Source organism: Hippocampus bargibanti, linkage group LG01 (assembly GCF_051943395.1).
Source record: "Hippocampus bargibanti isolate YZ-2025 linkage group LG01, ASM5194339v1, whole genome shotgun sequence".
NCBI classification, from domain to species: Eukaryota; Metazoa; Chordata; class Actinopteri; order Syngnathiformes; family Syngnathidae; genus Hippocampus; species Hippocampus bargibanti.
The window spans coordinates 10,533,404-10,561,362 of record NC_142734.1 but is presented as its reverse complement, the minus strand read 5'-3'; the positions used below and the strand labels follow the sequence as shown (position 1 = coordinate 10,561,362).

Below are 27,959 nucleotides of genomic sequence, written 5' to 3'. Positions count from 1 at the left end.
TGACTGACATCAGAAAGACGTTTTATAGCATCTAAAATACCCAAAACACGCAGGCTGATTTTAGTCAAATGAAAAACACCAATAAAAATGACTTAAAGTGTCCCAAAACTACTTCAAAATGACCTCAGAAAGTTTCAGTTTCAGAAGGTCCTGCCCCCTTGTTCGTGACATCACGCAATGACGTCTTGCCTTGCTCGAGAATCATAACAATGGCTTCAGATTCGGAGAAGTTGCTTTCTTGTTACTCATCCAGTTATGAATATGATTCAAATAGTTCTGAAGAGGAAAGCATAAATGTTTGCAATCGATGAAAGAAGTCCTTCCGTGTCATTTTGAGGTGCCCATGGTCCATATGGCGCCCATGCTCCATTGGAAATGGGATGATTTGTCTGCTGGGAATTTGTGTCAGCTGGTATCAAATAGTAGTCTTGGTGCAACACACAACGATTCCCCATCGCGTTATTTATGTGTTTTCCTTCTAATTTCGCCACCAGCACGGATCAACACGAAGATTTCCGACCAAACAAAATACCCAAAAATGCATTGTGTGTCGCTTTCTCGGTCAGGGGCGTTCCAGACATGACGTCACGGTAGGTATCGTCACCAACTCAAAAACAAGACTTCCTGAATATTCAGCGCGAGTCTTAAAATGTAAAATATAGCTATTTGCGGTGGAATCTTTGTAAAATACGCTCAGTAGAAGTCATTTGAAGTGATTTTTTTTAACGTTTATCAGGTTAGGGTGTGGGAACAGATTTAATGTTCAATGATGACCTGGTTGTACACAGCAGAGTATAAAAAAGTCCAAGTAGCCGTTTTATTTTTGCATACCCTATATGAGTTCTGATATTTGGAATCACATTTTTAGCTCTTGTCAAAATACATACAAATCAATAGTGATCCCCAACCACTGGTCTGCAGGCAGGACCAGGCCAGACAAAGTCAGAAGTCTGCAAAAAAAAGAGCGATAGACAGACAGACAGACATATAGATAGATATACATACACACGCGCGCACACACACAGTGTCGCCTTGCTTGTTTACATCATTTTTGTTTCGCGTGTCCTTTGGGTTAACTGAATGTAAAATAGTGCAGAATTCTGTGGGGTATTTATTTTTGTTACACAACCTTGACTGACTTGGTCTTCTTTGCAGATACAATGGACCAAATTAAAAACAAGCCCCATCTGTCTGGTAAGAATTTGCTTCTGTCTTGCAGTACTTTTCTGCATCATTTGTCTCATTTTATTCCATTGATTCCTCTAGTGACTGTTTTTGTTATCTATCTGGAATACATATTTGCACACATTTCTTTTTTCCTTGCTCTATTTCTTCTTTTGTGCAGTTCCTGGATAAGGTGGAGGTAGAAATGAGAACATGTGAGGAGCCACGTCCGCCCAATGGCCCCTCTCCTATCGCCATCACAGCAGGCCAGAGGTAAGACTGCAAGGATCCTGCTTGAAACGGAGCACATTGGCTCACGTGTGCTCTGACTGTTTACAGTGAATACGGCTTTGCTGAGAAAGTGGTCGAGGGCATGTCTGTTCGGATCAACTCCATCACTATCAAAGTGCAGGCTCGGGCCTTCCATGCCTCTTTTGAGCTGTGGCAGCTGCAAGGCAACAGCCTCAACCCTAAATGGCAGAGCAGCGACCTACGCTTCACACGCATCACAGACCCAAAGAGGGGAGAGGTACCAGTGCAGCAGCGAATCTTGTCCACATTGTATTTGGTTTATTTTGTCTGTTTGTCTGCATGTAGTTAATGCCATGCCTTACATAATACCTTCTTAAAACAAGTCTACCACATTTAATCGAATCATAATCCTACTCAGTTGTAATGAATCAAATCATTTGACTTTTAAATTAAACCAATCAAATCATTTCACACCCTCCATATCGAAAGCTGTGTCAAATTCTCTGTGTGGAGAGATTAGTACGCCTAGCCCTAGCCAATTCTGCTATGCTCTGTACCCAGTTAATGAAGTTATGTCAAGGTTCCCGCAAATCCCTAAATATTCAAACAAAGAAAACAAGCCAATCTAAAAATGAGGCCTTAATTGTTAGAAAAAGTCTTGTCATGTAATAAGTAAGATTTTATGATAGTAAATACAAGACAATATAATACATCCTGATTTATATAGCACTTTCACTGCCGCTTTAATAAAGCGCTTAATAAAATAGTTAACATCAAGTAAAATAATATTCAAAACTTAACAAAACACAGACAGCCATGCAATCCAAGCCATTTTCTTCTCATACGCTTTGTTGTTGAAAGCAGTTTGAGGTGAAAGAGGAGAGAATCAAAGTCTCCTTTCATCAGTGGATCAGAAATTTCATGCTCACAATGTACACGTCGGCTACAAGCCAAGTTGCAAAGTCAACAAGAAGCTGGAGCGTCCACAAATTGTCTAAAATCTTTAAGTAAATTAACATTCTTAAAAAAAAGAAACATCTGAATGCCATTAATGGTAATGTCATACATGTTGTTTTAGTTTGAACTCTTAAGCGCAGATTCGTATCATTCATGGCCTGGAGCAATGTTGTGAAGGCTCCAATTTTAAAATGGAATTAAAAAGGCTTGAATTTAACTTGCCTTTAGTGGTCGGAACTCTATTAAGTAAAGCCTGTTTGATTCACATTTCACCTGCTCTTCTTAAATGATGGCAGTCATGTTGACTGCTGTGTGTGCTTGTGTATCTACGCTCTTTTTCAGGTGTTGACGTTCAAGGAAATTAATTGGCAAACTTTGCGCATCGAGGCAGATGCCATCGAGAGTGATGAGCAGGATTTGGGGAGTACCCCTTTGCGGCTTATCACTAATCAAGGGCGCATCCGCATTGCTTTAAAGCGCAGAGTAAGAGATGATCTACTTTGTTTGACTTGATACTCTTGTCAGATAAGTTGTACATAACATTGCATGAAAGTACAGTATGTGAGCTGCAGTATCATTTTGCTTTACTTTGGAGTAATATAATGCGAATGTGAGGATCAAAGTATCTTCTCTTGTCCCACTCAGATAAAGGACTGCAACGTGTTGGCCTCCAAACTGCTTTTTATTCTGGATGACTTGTTGTGGGTGCTGACTGACTCTCAGCTCAAAGCCATCATCCGCTATGCAAAGTCCCTCAGCGAGGCCATGGAGAAGTCGGCTCAGCAGAGGAAGAGCTTGACTGCAGATTCCCTGCAGGTCCTCCTGCCTAGTCTTATTGAGTCATTTAAACTCAAATTGAACATTCCAGTGCTTATTTAATCTGAAATGCATATTTAAAGTCTTGCAAATGACATTTTCCTGTGCTTTTCTTACATGTACCTTAAAAATTGCATTCCTCTCTTCAACAAGTTAACTTCAGATGTGGGCTGAAGTAAAATAATTACTATAAACACTTGTATATTGTAGACTGCTTCGCCGTCACCTGGGCTCCACAACCTTTGGGCCGAGTCAAGAGCTGCTCAAACTGTCTCACCCAGCAACATGAGTCAATATTTTGATCGCTTTGACGTTAAGGAATCTTCTTACCACACTTTCATTTCCCGCTTGGATCTACATATATGCAATGACAGTTCCTCGGTTGCTGAAGGTACACAAATCAGACTTGCTTTCAAGTAAAACCGTAAGCATCTGTCTCTGCCACTCCCAACAAACACAATATATTGACAGATCCAGAAGAAGCTCCTGGGTTGCAGGGTGCAATGCAGTTGACCTTCAAGAAGTTGGGCTTTGACTACTATCCTGTTCACAGACCTGGTGAGTGGGATGAGCCTTCTCCATTTTATTACCCTCTGTGTACTGCCACATATTCATTTGTGAATCAGTGTACTATGACACTTATATAGTAATAATCAGTTCAGTATGCATTATGTATTAGGCCGAAATTTGAGGACTGCGTTTAGCTGCCATTTAATGCTGCTGCTCTGTAGCTGATGGATGTCGCCATTGGGAACGCTACAGTGCAACAATGGAAGCTCAGGCGCAGTGGGCGGGCAAACTGCTGCACGACTTCCAGAGCTGCACAGAGTCATTGGGGTTTCCGGGTCCATGTACTCAGGCGCCTGAGCCACACAATGATTCGCCCGCAAGGAGGACCCGAGGTATGGATGCAGAATACATTTTACAAGTAAAATGAAATGCATATTTAAAGTCTTGCAAATGACATTTTCCTGTGCTTTTTTTACATGTACCTTAAAATTTGCAGTTAAAGTAGTTAAAATCAGTTAAAATTACGGCTGTTGCAAATTAATCTTTTTTTGAATCGATAATCATATCGAACTAATCACAACACAAACAATCCAAAAATTGAATTAATGAAATAACTCAACTGTTTTCAAAGTGTGGCCAATCCCACCATGGTCTTAACACCCTAAACAGCTTTAGTTGTGCCTTCTCTCACTTCAGATGCAACAACCAGTCCAAGATCAGATCTCTCCGATAAAGAACACTCGGCCAAAAACAACTCAAGCGTGAGTTCTACAAACGCCGCATTGAAGAGATTGCGGTCAAGCTGCATGGTTGTCCGGATGGATGACGTTGACATTTACCAGGCAAGAGTTTAGCGTTCTCTCATTTGATTTACCTGCTTACTGTTGCGCTCTGCAAGCAGCCAATATTTTGAACAAGCTACAAAGGTTTGCTGCTAACAACAGGAATGGTAGAGTGATTCACAGAATTTGAAAGCCGTGGTACACGAATCCAAATTTAAAACAAATCCAAATCTGTTTTTTCACAAAGGAGTCTAATGTGCATTCATTTAGGTCGGTCAGGCCACATGTGATTATCCTGTGGTATTTTTGACTTTTTTCATTCAAAGCAATAAAAGCACAACCTAAAATAAAATGTAATTACCATGTGCTATTGTTTAATTGTTATTTAAAGGGGTTTTAGTTTCCCTTCAGGTAGAGTGAGCCCCCTAGAGCAGTGTTTATCAACCTTTTTTGAGCCAGGACAAGTTTTTTACATTGGAAAAAAATTGCGGCACACCACTAACAATCTCGGAGGAACGAGGCAATCAGCTATGTGTTGCGACACGGATGAATATTAATTTACCCTACCAGTCTTTACAGGACGGGCACCGGACAATGACATTTCATTTGGAGAAAATGATGAATACATGTTTTATAACATTTTAAATAAAAACGTAACATTGGATAATTTCTCACGGCACACCTGCTGATCTCTCACGGCACACTAGTGTGCCGTGGCACAAGGATTGAAAATCACTTCCCTAGAGAACTGTTTTTGGCTTTTTTTCTCTTTTGTCTTTGTTTAACTCATTCACTGCCAGACGTGCAAAAATGTGTCCACTCCAGTGCCAGGGTTTTTGTCATTGTCAACTCGTATTCCAGGACGCACAGAACAATGACATTTCATTTGGAGAAAATGATGAATACATGTTTTATAACATTTTGAATAAAAACGTAACATTGGATAATTTCTCACGGCACACCTGCTGATCTCTCACGGCACACTAGTGTGCCGTGGCACAAGGGTTGAAAATCACTTCCCTAGAGAACTGTTTTTGGCTTTTTTTCTCTTTTGTCTTTGTTTAACTCATTCACTGCCAGACGTGCAAAAATGTGTCCACTCCAGTGCCAGGGTTTTTGTCATTGTCAACTCGTATTCCAGGACGCACAGAATATTGAGTTTTAGGACGACATAAACATTCAATGCAGCATAATAAACAAAAGCACAAGGGTTGAAAATCACTTCCCTAGAGAACTGTTTTTGGCTTTTTTTCTCTTTTGTCTTTGTTTAACTCATTCACTGCCAGACGTGCAAAAATGTGTCCACTCCAGTGCCAGGGTTTTTGTCATTGTCAACTCGTATTCCAGGACGCACAGAATATTGAGTTTTAGGACGACATAAACATTCAATGCAGCATAATAAACAAAAGCACAAGGGTTGAAAATCACTTCCCTAGAGAACTGTTTTTGGCTTTTTTTTCTCTTTTGTCTTTGTTTAACTCATTCACTGCCAGACGTGCAAAAATGTGTCCACTCCAGTGCCAGGGTTTTTGTCATTGTCAACTCGTATTCCAGGACGCACAGAATATTGAGTTTTAGGACGACATAAACATTCAATGCAGCATAATAAACAAAAGCACAAGGGTTGAAAATCACTTCCCTAGAGAACTGTTTTTGGCTTTTTTTCTCTTTTGTCTTTGTTTAACTCATTCACTGCCAGACGTGCAAAAATGTGTCCACTCCAGTGCCAGGGTTTTTGTCATTGTCAACTCGTATTCCAGGACGCACAGAATATTGAGTTTTAGGACGACATAAACATTCAATGCAGCATAATAAACCTCAGTCTCTCTTCTTTCATCAGAAATGAAGAGTTAATTTCTAAATTTCCTGGGTCAGGAGTTATATGAGCTTGAAATGAGAGCGGCTGTTCGAAATACAATGCAATACATACATATTGGTTTATATAGCGCTTTAACAACAGCTGAAGCTGGAACAAAGCACTAACATGGAAAAAAGGGAAAAGCTGCCCCTCATGGAATTGAAATAAAAACATTGCCACAGGCCATTGCCAGTGCTTTATTGGCACCCAAACAAGAAAAAAAATCAAAACCTGAACAAATTTGTGAATTGTAGTGAATGAGTTAAGTAAGTTCTCTTTTTTCTCTCTCTCTCTTGCCATGTTTTTTGTTGTTGCCACAAATGACTCAAACTTCAATGGCTTTATTTCTCTACGCCCCCATTCAGTTGTCGACAAAGAGCCGCCAGAACAAGAAATCCCAGCCTTTGTTGTCATGTAATCGTAAAGTTTTGAATCTGCCGGATTATGTACCGGCAGTTCATTTGCAGTTTACTGAGTACTACTTTCCCAACAGCTCCAGTTTCTCAGGTAACTGTCTTGTGTTGTCTTCTTCACTCTCAATTATTAAACAAGCTCATACTGCATCTTCTCCACGATTGGAACTTTGGTTTCATTACCTCAGCTCACGAACTTAATTGGTTCCCAGAAAGCTTGTGTAAGGCAAAAGGTTTGTCTGCCCAACATTTATTTTCCATAAGAAACAATTAAAAGTGAAAATAATCCATTCCTAGGTCCCCATAAAACATACATTTCTACTGAATAAGCCTTAAAGGACAACCGATGTCTCCGGACAAGTTGTGTCCATAATTTGTTAAATGACTTCCACTGAGCGTATTTTAATAAAATCCCACCGCATATAGCTATATTTTACGTTTGAAGACTCGCTCTGATTATTCAGGAAGTCTTGTTTTTGAGTTGGTGACGAGTTCGTAAAGACACATTGTAGCAGTCCTTCCATCACGTCAATGTATTTTGCTGTACATGTTTGGTCTGAGAACCGTGTTGCACCCAAAAGCCGCCAGAAGAGGGCATCCAAGCTCCATATATATGAATTTATCAGCCTGTGGAAGCGGAGGTGGCCACTGGAGGTCGCCATTTTGTGCCTCTTTTTTTGGGTGAAAGATTTTCCCCCAATGTTGCCTCAAAATGGCACATGTAATTCTTTAATCGATTGCAAACATGTATGCTTTCCTCTTCAGAACTATTTGAATCATATTCATAACTGGATGTGTAAAAACAAAGCATATTCTCCGAATCTGAAGCCATTGTTTTGATTCACAAGTAATGCAAGACGTGTTGGCGTGACGTCACAAAGTGGGGGCGGGACTTTCTGAAAATGCCCAATTCGCAGCTCAATTTTTTGCAGATTTTGGACACTTTAAGTAATTTTTATTTGTGTTTTGCATTTGACTAAAAATATCATACTGCGTGTTTTGTGTATTTTAAATGCTATGAAACGTTTTTCTGATGTCAGTTAAAAAACAAAAAAGTGACGTCGGTTGTCCTTTAAAACTACACAAAATACAGTATACCTTATTTTATGTATAATAAATGTGTTATTGTAATTAGATAAATAAACTGCACTGTACAATCAAGTCGTTTTATTTACCTTTGTGATAGTAGTTGTCAATGGATGGTAGCAATGGTCGATTTAGCGTAATCGTACTGGCACAGCTAAGTCACACAAACTCTGCTCTACCGTAATTTTCTTTTGTGTCTTCTTTGGCTTAACACTAGCCTGCGGTGGGGCCTTTTTCGGTCCCATAATAGCAAAAGTACTCCACTCGATAACAAACCATGTGTGCATCCAAAGAAAGGTGGTGACGAAAACTTGTCCGCCAGCAACCGTGGCGCTGTTCGACCGTGTGGTTTGGTGTTCATCCGCCGAAAACTAGTCCGCCAGCCACCGTAGCGCTTGTGTGATTTGGTTCGTCCGCCGAAAACGAGTTTGTCTGCCAAGATTATACTCTCGCGAATTTAATGTTCGTAAGGCAAAACGTTCATGAGCTAAAGCGTTCGTAAGATGAGGTATTACTGTATTTACAACTCTCTCCTCAAATGTGAACTGAATCCCTGCTTGTTTCATGCTCCCAGTTCCAACCTCAAACCTGTATGCCCAGGCAAATGGCCTCCAGCTGTGTGTTGACCCAGAAAGTCTGTTGTGGATTAATCTATTTTCAAGAGGGCTGCTGCACACTCTAGACCAGGTCAAAGCTTTCTACCATTTGCAGGACAGTGGCAAAGCAGACGAGCATGTTGATATCCGTCTGGATGCAGCTCAGCTCAAGGTGAGTTGTGAAGTTGAAAAATAATTTTGTTCAAAAAATAAAAAGGCAAAATAAAGTCTGAATAGTTGTAATGTTTTATATTGCTTGTTTTAGGTGGTCATATCCTTAGATTCTTCTATATTGGACCATCCAGAGCGCCCTCGGTCCCTATCTGTTACTGTTCCTCAGATGGTTTTCAGCAACACCCGCCACTGTCCCCATGGTTCCAGAGCTGACCTCAGTATGACCTGTGACACCTTCGCGAGCTGTTCGTTTTTCCAGCCCGAGCCACCATGTCCATACCCCAGAGACCGCAGTGCCTTCTGTGCCATACCATCCATCTTCTCCCAGCACTCTCGAGAGTCGACACTTTCGCCGATCGTTACAAAACAACTAAGATCCCAAGATGTGTGGTCCCTAAGCCTGTCCCGTGTTGCGCTGGGTTTCGATGGAACTCGAGGACTCCCCAAGGGCAAAACGTACCCTTTTGTGGAGCCTTTTGCAATGTCTGCGTGGATATGCCAACCTGCTGCCTGGGTCAGGCGTTCATCATGTCATCCCACAAGCCCAAGCCGTGCTCATCAACTCCCCTCAGAACAACTTCCCCACAATGACGCTGCGCTAGCCTTTATCCATGTCATGGCCCATGTCATTACGCCAGTCAAGATGTGGCTCAACCACTACCAATATGTTGCCTTGCTCAGAATGAAGGATTCCATGGCACATTTGGGAGTGGAATTAAGTCGGGATCGAAACGACATAAAGCAATGTCGCGACCAAAAGGCAAAACCAGCCACCGTTTGTCTTGCCCTGCTTTTGGACTCAGTGGAGATGGGTCTCCTCTTACCACCAGCCAGCACAGAACCTGAGGACGTGGTCCCCCATACTCCAGAGACAGACAGCCCAGGTCTCACCGACTGTGACACCTCCCCTTCTCATAATTCGATAGAGTTGATCCCTGAGGACAGTGGGTTGCAAAACGGTGAATCCTCCCTGAGCACGGCCCACACTGCATTTGATCACGCTGAACAAGATGGTACCGTGGAGGAGGCATGCGAAGCTGTTGAAGTGGGACTGGAAGGTGATAACTTGTTGTTCCATGAGGACACCCCAGTCCTGTCACCTCAGATCTCACCTGTAAGCTCCCCTATCCTCTCCCGAGATCCCTCCACCTTCAGCCTGGAGGGAGAACTATCAAGCGCCATCAATGTCACCAAAGACGTGACCAAAGATGCCATCAGTGCCTCGCTGGACTTGACCAAAGGCGCGTTTTCAATAACAAGGGACGCCTTTAGTATATTGAGTCGTGGCACTGGGATGAGCAAACTGTTCAGCCCACATGCCAAGTAAGTGCTCATGCTTTCCGGCTGAGCTGGTGACATTGTTATTAGGCATTTGTGTAGCACGGGCTTTTATTAGCGCCTGATAATCTTAACAGATGACTGTGTGTTCTTGCACATTCACAGGGAGCAAGTCCAAAATCCAGAAGAGTCGTCCCCCTCCCAAGTGGCCAGTCTAAGGCACCAAATGATGAAGCAGTCGCCTTCCCAGCATTCCTTTGACAGTGCTATTTTCGATGGCAGTCTGCCTGATGAAAATCTGTCTGTGAGCAATGATGTCGGAGACAAATTTGTTGTTATCATGGAATCAGGTACTTCGGACATTTCCATTTGAACTGTTGAACAGTGTCCTGTGCTAATAGGATCCAAATAAAAATGACATATTTTAGTTTATGAAATTTCACAACCACAAAATACGTACAATGCATGTCACCCATTGACATGTGATATTGTGAATTTGGTCAATTTGTGTTACAAAATGCAACACTTAATTTACTGTGCTTCTCCACAACTTTGTGGTGGTCTGCCACATCTTGCTTGCCTAAAATCAGAAAATGGGCATGCGCATTAGAGTTTATATGTTGCATTGCTTAAAACTATGTTGTCCAATTAGATGAGTTCTCTATCTGTTTTACAAGTGGTTCAAAAAGGTACAAAAAGGTTCCATTATGACCACATGGCCCTGAAAAAGTGTTTTGGAAAATGGTGGAGACAGGCTATTTTTCAGAACTGATCCCCTACGATGGGAAACTGGCTTTACTTTCCAAATAACAGATGTTAAATTCACTTGGACCTATTGCACATACATGTAGTGGGCGTTTGCATGAGATCTACTAATTTCTAAGTGGTAAAAATGGTGCACAACACCCTATTTATATAAGGTAGCTATCAGGGATGACACCGAAGGTGCACAATGAACTCCCTGTTTTAAAGCGGAAAAAATTAGACATGAGTGTGAGGAAATTGGACGCATGTGCGTAACACTGTATTGAAAAAAAAAACGCCAAATAACACAGACATCTCTTTTTGCAAGGACAGTCGAGTTTTCCCCCATGAATACATTCAGTATATACAAACCTTTTATAAGTCGGGCCTTCTATGTTTTTGACGTTTCCAGAATCTGGGATAGACTCTGCGCGTGTCAGTGTCAATCCTTCAACCAACCGAGGCAGCCCGGCTCATGGCACAGAGGGAGGGTCATCGGCTGATCTCAGCAGCTCCTTATCATTTAATACAGATGATGTATCCACAGATATGGTAGGTTCTTGGCATCACACAGTGTAGTTTTGGATTTTATGAACAGATTTTATTATCACCATTAACATTCTTTTGTATGGTCCTTACAGTCCTCTGTGTTGTTACTCATTCTGAATGGGACAGCCTGCACATTGGAAATCAAAGGCGAGGACCAAGTTTTAGCTCTCCAAGCCCAGAATCTAAGCTCAGTACAGATGGGTAACGTCAAGGTTTTTGACCTGCTGGCTGGTCTCATCCAAGGTAACACAGAAAACCACTGTCAGAGATTAACGACACACCGCTTTATGATAAGCTGATTTGTAACTAATCTTCTCTGCCTTCCCCACAACATTCCCTTTGCGCAGCTCCTGCCCACAAGCAGAATGGATATGGAAGCCTGGGCTCTCCTGCAGTGTGTATGCGAGCAGAAAGCGGTCCATCTGCAGCACGGCACTCTGAAACAACAGAGTCTTTAGGCCTGGTGGATGTGAGAGTGCAAGACTGTCACGTGGAGTTTCTCACCTCTACCGTCGCAAACATTGGGCCTTTTTTGGAGGATGAATTGAACATGGATGGTCAGCCAATAAACGTACACTTTAACAATGTAACCATTACTATTAAGGTGAGCCATTGAAGTCCTTTGCAAATTTGAAATGTGACCGCATGACACTTGAATGTGATTCTAATGAAAAGCTGGAATGCTATGTTTTATTTTGTGTGTTCTCTTGCTTTTGCTTTCATTAGGATGATAGCCCAAGAATTTACCCAACAGCTCCTCTGCCAACCTCGGCCACATTTGTAGTTGATCAGCTGCTTTTTGAGCGCAGTGATGATGGCATCATGACGCTCAAAGGTGGGCAAAACAGCGTTTTAATCTCTGAATGTTGGATGCTATGATGCTACCCATTTATGTTGTGTTTTGTTGTATTAAATTTCTATAGCTGAAGTTCTGGAGAGTCCAAACTATTCTTGGTCTGGTAAACAGCAATGCGAGGTAAGCAATTTCTCTGCTTGCGGAACCATACACAATCATTGGGCACATTTGTCACACTCGCACAACGTAATGAGATCCAATACAGGAAAAACACATTCAGAAAATGCATAGATTTATTTAAATTAGTTTTATAGTGATTTTAATGTGTTGATTAGTCACTTTGTTCTCCCCAAAAAGTTCTTTAGAATCTTTGCCTGAAGCATTGCCTGAATTTCACCTCTGGGGATCATTAACAGAATGATCATACATCAGTGACGTGCGGTGAGGCACTGACGTCATCATAGTCAGATTTACAAACATATGAACTCTACAGAGTAGTTTATTCACCATTTGATTTGCAACAGTTAACGTATTTTGTTTAAAATTTCATGTCAGCATTTTTTATATATACAAACTGTAGCATAGAAAAAAAAAAAAAAAAAAAAACGTTTTTATTGTGTTACCTTTAGTCCATGCGCCGCTCCTTCTGGAGAAAGGCATGGATAACTTCTTTGTAGAAGCCTTCCTTATCTTTCTTCAGTTTTAAAAGTCTCTCTGTCTCAACGGAGATCACTGCCAGTGAAGAAAGTCGTCCTTGATCAGTCCTGTTCCGACTTTGTTTTCAGTGCTGAGAATGACAATCTCGTCTACTTCTCCAGCAACAAATGGGGCTGCACCGATCTCCTTTTCAATGTCATTTCTAATGACATCACCAACTGCTTCAATTAAATCGTTCTGTATTCTGTTTCACAGGCTAGAAAATATAGTGGATGTCCCAAAATGACTCGCTAGCCTGTCATCTTTCTGAGCGAAAGCATGTAATAGTTCAACATAGTTGCCACGATGAGCAGAGCCCTTACTTTCATCATTTCCACGAAATGCCAGCTGTTGTTTGGCAAGGAAGCAGGTGGCATTGATGAGATCTTTTAAAATCTCCCGCTTCTCCTTTACCTTAGCATTGTGGATGCTGATGTTGAGTCTTCGCTCATTTTTGATGAGGCTCCGTTGTAAAATTTTCAGGTCGCAATATCCCATTTGAGTCCAGACATTGTCACAAATTGAGAACAGAAGGCAGGAAAAGCAGAAAAGGCGGTTTCTTGCTGGACATCCACACAGCCAGCCTTTTCGTGTGTACCAGTCCGCCTGAAAAGAGCGATTATTGTGTCCCGTTGTCTGAAGCAAACCTTTTAGCTCCGGTGTTGGTCTTCCTTTAATTATTACCTCCTGCTTCGATTGAAAGTCCAGTTTAGCAAATTCTTTCAATTTAGATATGTAATCCTCCATTCTGAAAGTGAGGCCAAGCAACACGAAAAAATGACTGCAGGGTTGCACTTTACTTGCTAACTGTTTACTGTAGCTTTCTGTCTCTAATTCTATTATTCTGCAGACGTGGAGTAAGAAGTATCTCTGGAATCACAAGCGCCCCCTGCCTGTCATGAGGCGGGAGAACTGTGTGCCTCACCTACGCACAGCGTTTTGATAAAAATAAAACAAAATAAAGACTGGAGTACAGTGTTTATAATGTACAATGACTCTACATTATATACACCAGCTAAACTGTAGAAATTTAGTTCATATACTAAACGTGTTTGAACGCTTTAATAGCGATATGCAGAAGGACAGCAATGCGGTCTCACTGCAGAGCAAGCCAGCACAGTAAGCATAGTGATTGCGCAATCCATAGTGAGGATCAGCCGGCTGGTGCCTCACTGCTCATCTCTACTTAGTATTTGAACGGTAAATGTGAAAATTCAGCGATTTAGAAAAAAATCCTAAAACGGTGAAGTTAAATGGACAAGAACTTTAAAGTACAAATCAATAAATACATATAACTGTTTAATTTATTTTTTCATTTGATATTTCCATGACAGCTTTCCATGATGACAGGTGAGGCACTGCCTCCCCTGCCTCCACTGACTGCACGTCACTGTCATACATGTACTGTGACGCACAAACACAATGGTTCTTAAACTTTTGACACTATCACAAAAAAATATATGGCTCCTCAAGTACAAACATCATCATGAGAGTTAAAATACAGTAGCATAGATGGCCAAAGTGTTCAAAATGAGACAGGCTTCATATTAGTGTTAGTAAGGCTGTCACTGTACAATATTTTTAAAATTTCTTTTTTCTGTCAGTTATTCCATTGATCATCATATAATCTGATAAGATTTTATTTTTGTTGCGGTGCATTATAAATTACTCAATTATGTCTTATAAACAAATTATTAATGGTTTTTTGGTATTGTATAGTGATAAAAAAACTACAATTCCGATTCGCAATATCACAAGAGGGATTGATGTACTCATCAACTTTTTAAAAAATTCATTCAGTTAAGTTTTGTCTTTTTCCTAAGTAAAAGCAGGTGTTTGCAAATGTTTTCTTGTTTTGAACCAATATTTAAAGGACAACCGACGTCTCCGGCCAAGTTGTGTCCATAATTTGTAAAATTGCTTCAAATGACTTCTACTGGGCGTATTTTACAAGGATTCCACCGTATATAGCTATATTTTATGTTTTAAGACTCGCACTGAATATTCCGGAAGTCTTGTTTTTGAGTTGGTGACGAGTCCGTACGTGACGTCACTGAAGGAACGCCCCTGATCGAAAAAAAAAGGACACATTGTAGCAGTCCTTCCATCACATCAATGCATTTTGCTGTGCTTGTTTGGTCTGAAAACGTCATGTTGCACCAAAAAAGAGCCAGAAGAAGGCGACCAAGCTCCATATAAGGAATTTATCAGCCTGTGGAAACGGGCTGATTAATTCCTCACAGGAAAATGACACGGAATAAATTATTTCATCGATTGCAAACATGTATGCTTTCCTCTTCAGAACTATTTGAATCATATTCATAACTGGATGTGTAACAAGAAAGCATATTCTCCGAATCTGAATCCATTGTTTCGATTCTCCAGCAATGCAAGACGTCTTGACGTGATGTCACAAACTGGGGGCAGGACTTTCTGAAAATGCCCAATTCGCAGCTCAATTTTTTGCAGATTTTGGACACTTTAAGTCATTTTTATTGGTGTTTTGCATTTGACTAAAAATTTCATACTGCGTGTTTTGGGCATTTTAGATGCTATAAAACGTTTTTCTGATGTCAGGAAACAAAAAAGTGCCGGTTGTCCTTTAAGTGGTTGAAATTTGATGGTTTTAATTTAGTTTAAAAATGGGATGAATTTTAACACTTCTAATTACTAGCCACCATAAGTTTGAACATTACCAGTCCACTTAAAGGACACCGACGTCACTTTTTTTGTTTCTTAACTGATATCAGAAAAACGTTTTATAGCATCTAAAATACTCAAAACATGCAGTATATTTTTATTCAAATGCAAAACACCAATAAAAATGACTTAAAGTGTCCAAAATCTGCAAAAAAAAAATTGACCTGCGAATTGGGCATTTTCATAAAGTCCCGCCCCCAGTTCGTGACGTCATGCCATGACGTCTTGCATTGCTGGAGAATCAAAACAATGGCTTCAGATTCGGACAATATGCTTTCTTGTTACACATTGTACTCATTGTGAAAAAGAAAACCTTGGGATTAGATGAAATTGCTTGCGGCATCCTGTCATATACAGATGAGCTACTGTGCTAAGAACTGATCTATTTATCCTGTCATTACAGAGGGAAAGCCTGCAGTCAAAACTTTCCAACTCCCAAGTGGCCCTCACACAGGCCCTCAATGACCGGGATCGCCTCCTTCTGGAGATAAAAAAGTATGACCCAGAGTTCACGCTCTGAGCACATCAACCTTCATGCCTCTGTGGTGATCACATACAAGCGCACTGTAAAAAGTTGACATCCGGAAAGTGGCGATTCTTACATGATAACCACTTTAAATTGCTGCATTTACTAAAGGGGAACCTGGTCCGTTAACTGTTACTGTTTGTTGAATAATTATCTGGACAATGACTTGTTTTCTTGACCCAGTGGATTTGAAATAAAACTGTTTCTAATATTGACTATCAGTTTTAATTTAAAGAATGATGAATATACATCAGTTAAAATGCCTTTCGGTGAAGGGCAGAAATAGCCACATTTGTACAAATATGCTTCGGCCCCAAATGCTGAATGTGTAGGACACTTGAAAGATGTAAACAAATCCAAACAATTGCTATTACTTCAAATCCATCATGACGTTCAAAAGAGGCAATGGATTTTTAAATATGTCAATGTCCAAATAATTCTAGAGCAAGCTAAGTAGATAACGGCTATACTTATATCAGAGTGTGAATGAGGTGTTTTCTGCCCACATTTGCATGGACAGAAAACTGGGGGAGGGGTTTGTTGTCACACAGCATGATTAGTTACAAACCATCAGCCTTTCAATTCCTTCCTAGTTTTGGTGCAAATGTTCAAGGTTGATCCGGTGTGGAAAAACATGTTAAGCGCATAATGTTGGTACTGTAGATCTTAACTACACAAAAGACCCATACATTATTTATTTATAAAATTATGATGTAACATAGTCATATCATATCACAAGTTGAGAAATAGAAAGGAAACAAGCATAGGCACGTCGAAGTTGACCTCTTAGGAGTCGTTTTATTTCCGTGCAGTGTTGTTGAAGTAATGAGATGTAGAATTTAGAGCTTCTCTGGCTCACAAAGAAACAAGCTGCTCATGTTATTAGCCATTGACACCTACAGTGATGCTACATCATGCCTGTTAAGTTTACTTGCATCAGCGTAAGACAGTGTGAAGCAATTTCACAGTTCACTATTATACTGCAGTATTTTGGAATCATACATTTCAAAGATGAATTTGTGGTACTAATTATGCATGCCCATTCAATGTGTCACATAAAGCACTTTTCTGGACATTTGTGAAATAGAATCAATGTATTAAACCTAATGCTTGTGTTTTCTATTTAATGCAGAATTATGATATAGCCATTCATTCTAAAACTGCACAGTATGTTGTTCACGACATGAATGCTTTATTTATAATGGTGACCTATTCTATATTGTCATATGTGTTGTGCCGTTTTGCCTTTGGAGGCACTGAATTTACTAACCTCTTATGTCATCTCAGTGTGTGGGGCGGACCTCCTTGCGGTTATAACCCACCAATGCGCTCACTTCAAGGTTACTCAAGGAATATTACAACTCGAAGCAATATCACCTATTGACCAACCAAAATCAAAGAAAAGAACAGGTGTTGAATTCATAGTTGGTTCTCTATTAGTGATTCAATTGAATGTGACAGCTTCTTGGTCTGCATTTGCTTGTGACTTGATCAACTCTCTATCTTCCCTCCAAAGCAAGTGTGTGGTGCAGAAACGCAGCGGTCAGTAATGTCTTTTTGTGTTTTCACTCTCATGCATGAACTAAAGTGTCATCGTGTTTGCACTTGTGTGAGTATAGTCACTGTTTTTTTTTTCACTCATCTTGACAAACTATAAAAGATGTCAGGTGAGAGCTTCCATATGATGCAAGGGTTTTGAACCCCGTGGACAGTACTTGTGTGGAATATTGCAATTTGTCTTTATCACTTAAGACTAATATGAAATTGGTTCTGTGAACTGATTGTGAGTGTAAAGTATTTTAACAGAATAAATCAACACCTGCTTCAACAAGTTTTGTTTCTGTGGTTCATCATTCCACCCACCTGCTGACTCACCAACAGACAGGAGCCTGAACATTAGTTCATTGAATCCAATGAATTCATATTTTCAATATTTAGAAAAAAGGCCAACCCGCAATGCTATTGTCAATAATAAAATTGACTGTATTTACAACCATACTTGATCAATTGAACTGAACGTTGCATCGAGCATTTAAACTGACAGAGAAGAACGAGGGATGCTGCTTCCGTTTCAAAGTCCTTGATTGTGCTCATCAAAGCTTCTTCAGCAGTATGCAGTGATCTTGAGGTTGTCTCAGCACGCAAGTACGTAGTTTAATGACAGGCACAAGATTTCCTTGAAGCAAATTTCGTAGTCCAGCCAGTTTGGTCGTCATCGACATGTTATTTGAGGCTGCAAACCTCAGTGAAACAGAATGTTTTTGTACTTGGTGTTGGGAATCTGATGGCGGCTCTTTAGTCTCCTCACTGCCTCCCTCATGTGTTTGGGCTGAAGAGGTGGCGTGTCTCCCCACTTTTCACAAACATCCAGCGCTGTGAAAACCAAAATGATTTTCTATGTGTTATACATTTATTAACGGGGAACCTGACTGTGTTTTCACTCTTACCTTCCTCAACTATTTCCCCAGCAAAAACTTTTGAGATACCAGACATGGCGATCACCACATTTTGGGAAACCGAGGATCCTGTTATGGACTGGATCAGCTAGAAAATTTAAAAACAACAACAAAATATTCAGGTTATACTCAGTGTCTGAAACTCATGACAAAAAGTTAGCGAACACCCAGGCAGACAACTCTGAAAAGTTGCCTGCCCCATTTTTCACAACTTGAAACACAATAAGACGACTAATCAAAAAAAAAAAAAACATTGTTGCAAAGTGTAAATGATTTTTTTAATTAAGGATGTACCCTGCACAAATGCTCCCTTGCTTAATTTATGGTAAATATCCCTTGTTGATGATTTTGCTCCAGTTGTTGTTTGTCCATACACTGTTCGTCATGGTGCACAATGCAATGTTTGCGTTGCGTTGTCTGCTACAAGGCACGTGAACTCCTCTTTCCATGATGCTTTTAATAATAATACATTTAATTTCTCATAGTCACGGGATAATGTACGTTTACGTTTTGTAGCGCCATAAATTGTTAGCTTCTTTTGAATCTTCTGTGGCTGAGGTTCTATGCATCTACTTTGGAAAATGATATGCAAATGCACAACCTTATAACGCTCGGGAAAGTCCGGAATCAAGAAGCAGGCTTCTGATTGGCTGCCGTGCAGAGTATGCAAATTGATAAACAAACTGAAATTCCAGACCGTACGGAGATTTCTAAATCTGAATAATTTATTCCGATTTAGAAATCTTTGTTCAAACATTTGCTTTATTGAATAAAGGAAACATTTGATTTGAATAAAAAAAATATTTTGTTTTTTTTTTTCTTGAAGAAGTTGTTGGCCACCCGGGCGGGGACATTTTGTAAGTTGTACGCCCGACGGAAAGTTGCACCCCAGGCGTCCGGGCAGACGTTATTTCATACACTTATACTCAGTCATTCCTAACCACTGTGATCCAACAACTTAGTGTGTCATGAGAGGTGTGCCAGACGATAATGCCAAACTACACCTTATGATTTGGAACTATGAATATTTGTAATGTACAATGAATCTACCTGGGCCAGTTCAAACAACATAAGGCCTGGCTTCCTGCAAGTGTGGTTTATCAGCTTTGTATTTAACAAAAAAGCCTCATACTTCACATGAAGGTAATTATTAGTTTACATTATTAGCATTATTTAGTGATGTGCCATGAGATTGTGGTTTCTTTGCTCATTAATGTTTTGGAAACTGCACTAAACAAAAGTTTGAAACTACATACCCTCTTAATAGCTGCTTTCGGGAAGGCAGAACGCCTGTACATTTCATAACGATTCAGCTGGTCTTCAGAGAAAGATGACACCAAAACCCTTCAAAAACAATGTTGGAAAAGTATTATTGGAAATATTTTGAATATTGCTTGCGTTTGGTTGAAAATATCTTACTGCATTTTTTGTATTTCGTCCTCATCAACCTTTTGTTTCTTCTCCTTTTTCTTTTCTGGTTCCACTTTCAGTCTTTTAGAAGCAGAAGTCCCTTCTTCTTCATCTTCTGCTGCTGCTGGCTCCTTCCCACCAAAAGAAAACAAAATATTGGATACATATTGGATATATCTCTGAAGAGCTCGTCATCTAATTATGTTGTCTTAAACTTTACTTACAGATGCATCGTCCTGTTTCTGCTGGGCTTGCAAAGAAGACTCATTAAGTTCGTCGGCGTGCTTTTCTGGGGCATGGGACGTTGCGTCCTCGGTCGCCTTCGCTTCAGGCTTCTCATCTTGGGCGGCTGCTTGGCTCTCAATTGTGACCTCGGTTTTGATCCGTGCAGGGTCCGCCATTATCACCCATCCACGATGACCGCCAGCTTCAAACTCTGCAGGGTCAAATTCTGCAACAATTAACAATCGTTCGTCTATCTGTCCATGACTGCCACTATTTACATTTGACCGATCTTATGCAAGTCAATAAACACGAATGTAATTTATAAATTGAGCGTGGCAGCGACGCACATTTTCAATATTGCTAACATTACGGTAAACACTCGTTATAGGGTAGAACAGTACTGGCCCACAGCTGAAACATTTCAAACCACGTTAAGTTTCTGTTTAAACGCGAGCAGTTTGTATGGTGGCTCAAGTAATCGTCGCTTACATTTGCTTGAGTCGGGTGTCAAGAAAATAGCAGCTAAGCTAACAAACTATCTCTTAACTGGTTACAATTAGGTAAACACGGCTTAAAACAAAAGTACGGCCTAAAATAAAAAACCCTTATAAAGTAATCATTTATTTTCTAATCATGCATCTTTTGTTTTTTTCCGGAACAAAAGAAACCTTACAGTAATCAGGCAACTTGCTGCTGTCCACGTCAGTTCCGGTTACAGATCTAAAACCTTTATTGACAAACTAATTTTTAACATCCGTTTACCGATCCAAAACCTTTATTAACATCCTAATTTTTAACAAGGCCTCATTTTGCCGACGCTTTATTGATAATACACGCCTAAAATTATTTGAAACTTGTTTTAAATTGTCATTGGCTCGTGATTTTGTTGCTTTTTTGAAAAGATACTTCTTACATTTGAATGCATCGATGGTAGCGTAAAACATTGCAAAGTAATCACTATATGTACTCTTCGTAGGCTTAATCAAACACGACGAAACAAAAATCGAATACAATTGCAATGATCTAGGATTTAAATTGACAATATACTAGAACACTTTTTCAAAAAGGCGACACTAATACAGTATTATCAGCAAAGATGGCGGCCCTGTTTTATTCGTTTTTGTAAACAAAACGTTATGATTAAACTAACATCAGCCGAACGATGAAAAGGAAAATACATTTTCATCGATGGACCACTCCTGTACGACTGAGAGCTTACACAGACGTAACATCAGTCGACGCTGCAGACTGACCGTTCACTAACTGTCACCTGATGAGCTGTTGTGAAACATTCTAGTTCACACCCACGGAGGCAATTTGACTGGTTCGAACAAACATACAAAAAGGTGACAGAGGATAACAGGAATGGCGTTCTTGTTATTGTTTGACAATACTGTTGATCGTTAAATTGAACATCACCAACACGGGATTCGGTCAGTCTCTGTGCCTACTTGACTCCGTATGACCAAAATCTCCAGTATCGAGCTTTGAGCAGCACTGAGAGGGTGTGTGTGGTACGGTGTCTTGGGCTGTGCGCGTTTGTCTGTCTGCCTGCTGGGGGCTCGGCTTGGAGATGCAGCAAGTGGGAGCAGATTCGAGGAAGTGACGGACGCTACTCAGGGGACTGGCCAAAGGAAGTTTGCTCCATGGTGGTGCCGTGCGCCTCAGCAAAACTTTTCCCCCTTTTCGGCACCAGCAGGAACGCCTTGCAGCGGGCGTACGAATAGATAAGCGGTGCAAGGCAGCTTTTTGTTTCTGCGCAATTAAGGAATACGAACTCGAGATCGGGGGGAAAGGAGGGCTGTCGGGGAGGAATTTCACAAGAAAAGCCCATCTTTCTCCCTTGGGATTTTTTAAAGGCATCCACAATGGGGAAGGAGCAGGAGCTCCTCGAAGCGGCGCGTACGGGAAACCTGGCCGCGGTGGAGAAGCTTTTATCCGGGAAACGACCGTCGGCTGGCACCGGGTATGGAACTGGCGGAAGCGGCAACAGCGGCGGCCACGCTGCCTCCTCGCATCCGCTCTCCAGTCTGCTCAGGTAGGCTTCAACGGAGGGAAGCAGGCGCTGTAAACGGAATGAGACTTGCAGGGTTTCTCAGTCACATATTACCCAGGCCTACTCCGTTTTATTGTGTAGACTAATCACGTCTGCTAATGTATTATAATAAGAATTATGATTTGTATACAAAGGAAACATTTTGTCCAAGCCAGCCCAGCGCATGCTTCTTTGTTAGCTCCAAGCCAGTGGTGGTGTAACGCCGCTGGCAGGCTACCAAGCATCTTTTTATTATCTTTATATTATAAAGCAGTACGTGCTGTGAAACAGGACGGCCGGGCGTGATTGAATGTGAACTTGCAGAACAGCCCAACTTTCATCTAACCCTTCAAATGTGTGATGAAAGTGTGTGCGCGCGCGTGTGTGCGTGGGTGTTTGTGAGCGCGCGGGTACGTGTAGGTGTGCGCATGTGCGTGTGGACTGAATTCAGCTGCTTGGAACCGTTGTGGCAGAGGTCACAAGAAGGGGGAAGTCCTAGGTGAAGTAAACATTTGATGAGGTTTTAGCCAGCATCTTCGTGATTTTGTCTTCGTCCAGAATGTAATTATGGTTATTTCGAGTACTGACTTGATTATTGTGCATCAAGTCAGTACATGCCATCTGAAGTCTGCTTGCCTGCCAGGATTCTCGCATATGAATGCTTGGCATACTGCCCTTAATGGATGACATTTTTATCACAATTGGTTTATCCAGTTTTGTGATCATATGAGGCTGATTGTTTTTGCCAGGTTCTTTCCATGACCTGAAAATAGGTGAGCCAAAATCAGCATGCACAACCTCAACTTGTTCTATACGTGAGTCTTTCATTCACTCCCTAATATCATCAGCCCACTCAAAGTGATCTTGGCTACGATGCCTCATCATCCTCAAATCCGGATGAACATCTCTTAGTCAAAGCATCCTTCCCAACTTGATCTCAAGTGTTACTGTAAATCACAGGTGTCAAAGTCAAGGCCCGCAGGCCAAATCCGGCCCGCCACATCATTTTTTTCGGCGCGCGAAAGCAAATCAAACTTGTTAAATTCCATGATGATTGCTAAAATCTGAGCCAAAATGTCATATTTTTGGATGTCAACCACAATAAAAGTCATTATTCTTGACTTCAGATTTGAAAACGAGTTATTCATTAATTTGCTGTGTGCTCTATATGTAATATTTGAAGGGATTTAATCATTCTGATGGGTTCCCCAAATTCTTAACGGCCCTCGAGAGGAAATCATAACTACAATGTGGCCCGCGGCAAAAAATGACTTTGACCCTCCTGCTGTAAATCATGAAAGTTTGGATATTTCGTGCACACCGTATGCATTATTATCATTTAATGCACTCTGATGTGTGTTTCCACTCGCTTTTGGTGTTCTTGCTTTGGAATGGGGCGCATGTCAAGACCTGCAGTGTTGTTACAAGCACGCAGTTGTGCAGCTAGGCTCTGCGGAATGTCAGCTTTCCCAGGAGGCCTCACCCCAGCGGTTGCCATGGGACAGGCACCGACCCCAGCGAGTTTAATGATGCCCCGACCCTAAACATTTGCCCCATTAAAATCAAAACGAGGTGGACAGGCCTGCTTAGAGTTGCAAGGTCATGGCTTAGAATCGGCTACACGTGGTGCAACCTATTTAAAGCAACAATGCCATCATAACAATGTCTCCAATGCATTTCCATCACAATGACAACAAAGTCTATCAGACAAACCCCTTGTTATTGCATCTGACAACAACATGATTGCACATCCTTGAAATCCATCTTCGTGTGGAACTATTTCAAGTTTTATCCCATATGTAGCAAGCCATAACATGCAACTACTATCCAAATCACTTTACATGAGAAAATGGTGTTCAACTCAGTTTATGAATTAATTTAATTATGTAGGATATGACATTTTTCCACTTAGATATCTTTCAACATGTTAGTGTGAAAACCGTTTCTTAACACTCGGTCTACGCACAAACTCATTAGGACTGGTGACAATAACTCCTCAAGTAGCAAAATTCCAATCAATGAATTGATCAACAAATTAAATATCATACATTGTCTGTGTGTTTCTCAGAGGTCTACAAGACCCCCACTCCATGTTCTGGTCCACTTTGTTGGTTCTGAGTGTGCTGGAGCTAAGATAAAATACCTGGCAAGAAAAACAAACCCTGTGTCCATTGAGGGGGAAATTAACTGAGGAATTCTGGAAGATCTGGACAGATACCCTTAGGACTTAGCCAGATTGTGGGCTTGTCTTGTAGCTTCACAGTCGCACCCTTTGTCCAGCTGACAAAGCCTTGCCGGATAGCTTGTAATATTCATATAAAACCATTTGGCACAGGGGCTTCTCGCCTGTTTTGGCCTTACAAAGAAAACCGAGCTCTCATTTAGCTGGAACTGGACCACCTATTTAGAGTGATCTCCTCATTAGACTCCCCGTTGGCCAAGACGAGTCCGCCATATTTTAAGACCGGACCAGCTGCAAAATATTCTCTCGATTCACATTGTTTATTGGCTTGTAGGGTCACCTTTCATAAGAATTATAATGATTTGGTTTGCATTTGAATTTTGTCTGGGCCCTCCACCAGATGCTTCCCAACCATGAGGTCTGCTATATCATACTCGTCCGTAGAAAGATCTGAGGTGTCAGACTGAAGTCACCTTTATTTTATTTTATTTTATTTTATTTTAGAAAAAAAAATGTGCCATACATAGTATGTTTCTTGAGATGAGTGTGTGCACATATCTGAGCAGTTTGAAGGTAGCCAGAGTGGTGTGTCAGTGCACACCCTGCCAAGGCAAAATCTTGTTACTCTTTCACCATAGCACATAGAAATCACGCAAACTTTAAGGTCCACGTTATGCTACAGTACTCCCGTGCAATGTCTCATTCTGAAGTTGGTTTTTAGCTGCGGGGTAGCAGCCTTGACACTTTCATTGCATCAAGTCTAACCTCTGAACTTAGAGACACTGTATCTGGTTCAACATGGGCCACTGGGAAATCTTACACTGCCATGTTAGCATTGCAGAAGGATCTGAGTTTGGAGTGAGGTGCACAGCGTGAGACGTTTGTGGCACATGTTTGTGTAGTGTGAGAACAAGACACCTCTGAACAGTGATATATTCCTCATATGTGTGAAATAGGAGCTGAAAGTGGTTGCATCCATGTTCTTAACTCGTAGATCGTAGGCTTGATTGCTGAAAAGTGATGGGAGACAAATTTTGTGGTGGTGTTGTATAAACACGCTGACGCCAAGAACAAAGACTTCACGATATTGGGAAACACATATGAGTGTTGCAATTTGCAATGATGTGGTATTTAACATGCATCTAAAGAAATTACATTTTATGTTCAAATGAAATAAATAGATTTTCCCACGGCAATATAAGATGCTTCAATTCATTATCAGCTAATTAAAAAAACCCTGCATATTCATTCATATATCTTCTGTGATATGAAATTACAAAACCTGTCATGTTGTCTCCTAAACATAGGATGTTGCTGGTCTGGTGAATGAAAGAGTACATTAGACTTGAGTTTGTTATACAAACAGGAAACAAATTATTTTCTTAGCAAGAGGCTCACTTTTCACATTAACTTTTCCATCCAAAAGAAGTGAATTAATACCTTTCTGGAATTAGGCATCCTCAGGTTTACTAATAAGGCACACTTAATTGAAACCTCAGAGAATATGCATTATATATAAAATATAATACAGAAAACAATGATTTGGCTTATGCAGAAATAGATGATTTTAAATAAAATTTTTGTACCAAACAATAACTTGCAACAATGTTGCATGTACCAACATAAGTCTGTGTAAGCTCTCAGTCGTACAGGAGTGGTCCATCGATGAGAAGGTTTCTTCAGCCGTCATCTGTCCAAATTTGAAGGTTTCGGACGTTTCGCCTCCTATCCAAGAGGCTTCGTCAGCAAAGTTCGCTGAAGAAACTTTCTCATCGATGTACCAACATAAGTCATTAAATTTAAACAAACCACTTCAAAGTCGCACATTCAATGTTTGAGGAAATGGCAGCTAGAATATGCGCTGGGATTTGTTTTTTTTCTGGCTAGCCTTTCTTCTACAAGTCACCTTTCCCTGTTGCAATCTTCTTAGTTGTACTGCAGGCTTTCTGATGGCTGCCTTCTTAATCTGTGGCCACCTCTACTTAATTAACATCTCCTGTGACCACACATGGTCTGTGAAATGCAACATGCAGTATTGCACGATGTGTTTATGTCCCCCTCTATAGCCTGTGAACTAACCGGGCCACAACTGAACCTACAGTCGTGCTGCTGTATGGTCGTTTTCATTTTCGTCATAGGGTATTATAATATTTTGCATGAATAGAACAAATCTTATATCCCGATATAGATAATTTGGTATCCCATAAACAATGTATAAACTATCAACTGTTATGTCAGACCGTCCAATAGAGATGTTCATAGGGCATGATGACATGTCATTATATTTCACGATAAATATGTCACCACTTTGAAGCAAGTGGTCTTAACATACTAAATTAAGATAGCAACGATCGTCAAATCTGCATTGCATCAAACCATTAACTGACAGGGGTCGGGAACCTATGGCTCGCGAGCCATATATGGCTCTTTTGATGATTGCATATGGCTCGCCGATAAAACTAAATACATATTGTCGTTTTTTTCGGCGTTCATTTCCCGTTGGGGCTGGAGTTGGCGGAAAGAGCAATTTTGATTGGATGATAGTGGCCGTCATGTTGAAACAGGGAAATGCCCAACGAGTGCACTTCACACCCAATTAGTGCACTTGAGCGTGAATGCACCGGAGCATTAGAGGAGAGAAAATGTTCTGATTCTAATTTGCAATGAAACAATACCATCGATGAAAGAGTCGAATGTCAGTGACATTTTAACAAGCCCCATGTTAACGTTAGCATCAACATACTTCTGCGAGAAGTAAATTGCAGATAGCAAGTGTGGAAGCTTATGAGCCGTGTGCAGGCTCGCTAGCAGTAACTTCGCCTCTGGACCGGCAAATTGAGTTTCATTCCGATCGTTTGCCTGGATTTTTACCAATCACGAGGAACGGAAAACCATTCATGTTAACGGTGAGTACTATCACAAAGTTATTTTAAATAATACATTCTGATATTTTGTTGAAAAGTGGCCGCACACATACGTGCGCGCACGCGAGCGTTTGTATGTGCGCGTGCGAGCGTTTATATGTGCGTGCGCGAACGGTCGTATGTGCGCGCGCGAGCGTTTGTATGTGCGCGTGCGTGCGTGTGGCTCTCACTGAAAAACATTTCTAAATATTTTACTTTTATGGTTCTCGTAGTCAAAAAGGTTCCCGACCCCTGCATTAACACTTTCGATTTTGAAATGTCATTATCTTATTTCCAGGAGTTAAACAATGTAACATGCAGATGGCAGTCCCAGATATAAATACAGTGGATCCTTGGCTTACAAACTTAATTGGTTCCCGACAGAGTGTGTAAGGCGAAAAGTGTGTGTCCCAAAAATTAATTTCCCATAGGAAACCATTAAAATGAGAATAATTCGTTCCCAGGTCTCCATAAAATATAATTTTCAACTAAATAAGCCTTAAAACTACACACAACATACTTTATTCTATGTATAATAAATGTTCTATTGTATTGTAATGAAAGAAATACAGTACACTGTATAATAAGTCACTTTATTTACATGTGTGATGGTCGTTGATGGCTCACCTCGTTCATGTTTCTCAATGAGCTCCTTCTTCTCCTCGACTGTAATTTTGTTTAGTGTCTTCATCGGCTGAACACGGTGGGGTCTTTTTCGGTCCCATAACAGCAAAAGTATCTGTAAAAAACTCTTTGGAGGTGATAGACGTCTCTCTGTAAGCATCAGCAGAATGAATATAGTCGGCATGCTGCTGTTTTTCTCTGCTGTGTTACATTTTCATGAGTCATTC

General features: G+C 40.8%; 3 protein-coding genes across 15 annotated transcripts in view; 2 read left to right on the top strand and 1 right to left on the bottom strand.

Moving 5' to 3' along the window:
• The window catches only part of bltp3a (bridge-like lipid transfer protein family member 3A), an 18,470-nt gene extending 1,751 nt beyond the window's left edge, over positions 1-16,719 (top strand). Inside the window, exons 3-21 of the mRNA XM_088995435.1 lie at positions 1,156-1,194; positions 1,346-1,437; positions 1,504-1,693; positions 2,716-2,856; positions 3,019-3,189; positions 3,400-3,580; positions 3,661-3,747; positions 3,921-4,091; positions 4,396-4,541; positions 6,705-6,846; positions 8,413-8,606; positions 8,700-9,931; positions 10,052-10,236; positions 11,043-11,182; positions 11,272-11,422; positions 11,527-11,783; positions 11,906-12,014; positions 12,103-12,155; positions 15,775-16,719. Coding sequence (XP_088851561.1) covers positions 1,156-1,194; positions 1,346-1,437; positions 1,504-1,693; positions 2,716-2,856; positions 3,019-3,189; positions 3,400-3,580; positions 3,661-3,747; positions 3,921-4,091; positions 4,396-4,541; positions 6,705-6,846; positions 8,413-8,606; positions 8,700-9,931; positions 10,052-10,236; positions 11,043-11,182; positions 11,272-11,422; positions 11,527-11,783; positions 11,906-12,014; positions 12,103-12,155; positions 15,775-15,891 — 3,798 coding nt within the window. The 3' untranslated portion in view covers positions 15,892-16,719. The remainder of the gene's footprint in view (positions 1-1,155; positions 1,195-1,345; positions 1,438-1,503; positions 1,694-2,715; positions 2,857-3,018; positions 3,190-3,399; positions 3,581-3,660; positions 3,748-3,920; positions 4,092-4,395; positions 4,542-6,704; positions 6,847-8,412; positions 8,607-8,699; positions 9,932-10,051; positions 10,237-11,042; positions 11,183-11,271; positions 11,423-11,526; positions 11,784-11,905; positions 12,015-12,102; positions 12,156-15,774) is intronic.
• A 1,138-nt stretch (positions 16,720-17,857) lies between these two features.
• taf11 (TAF11 RNA polymerase II, TATA box binding protein (TBP)-associated factor) lies at positions 17,858-21,851 on the bottom strand. 6 transcript variants are annotated; one of them, XM_088995531.1, is made up of 6 exons: positions 21,440-21,851; positions 19,988-20,214; positions 19,773-19,894; positions 19,610-19,697; positions 18,345-18,441; positions 17,858-18,270 (listed from the first exon to the last, which is right to left on the bottom strand). In XM_088995531.1, exons 1-6 carry the CDS (start codon positions 21,849-21,851, stop codon positions 18,140-18,142), a joined length of 1,077 nt encoding a protein of 358 aa, XP_088851657.1. In that variant the 3' UTR covers positions 17,858-18,139. The 6 variants fall into 6 exon arrangements, with proteins under 6 accessions (XP_088851657.1, XP_088851665.1, XP_088851673.1 ...); XM_088995539.1 differs by having other exon boundaries at positions 19,988-20,199; XM_088995547.1 differs by lacking the exon at positions 21,440-21,851 and adding an exon at positions 20,662-20,728 and having other exon boundaries at positions 19,988-20,199.
• A 5-nt stretch (positions 21,852-21,856) lies between these two features.
• Positions 21,857-27,959, top strand: part of anks1aa (ankyrin repeat and sterile alpha motif domain containing 1Aa) — a 67,659-nt gene continuing 61,556 nt past the window's right edge. For all 8 annotated transcript variants that reach the window (XM_088995501.1, XM_088995477.1, XM_088995469.1 and 5 more), the window contains exon 1: positions 21,857-22,026. In XM_088995501.1, the coding sequence (XP_088851627.1) occupies positions 21,857-22,026 (170 nt within the window). The remainder of the gene's footprint in view (positions 22,027-27,959) is intronic.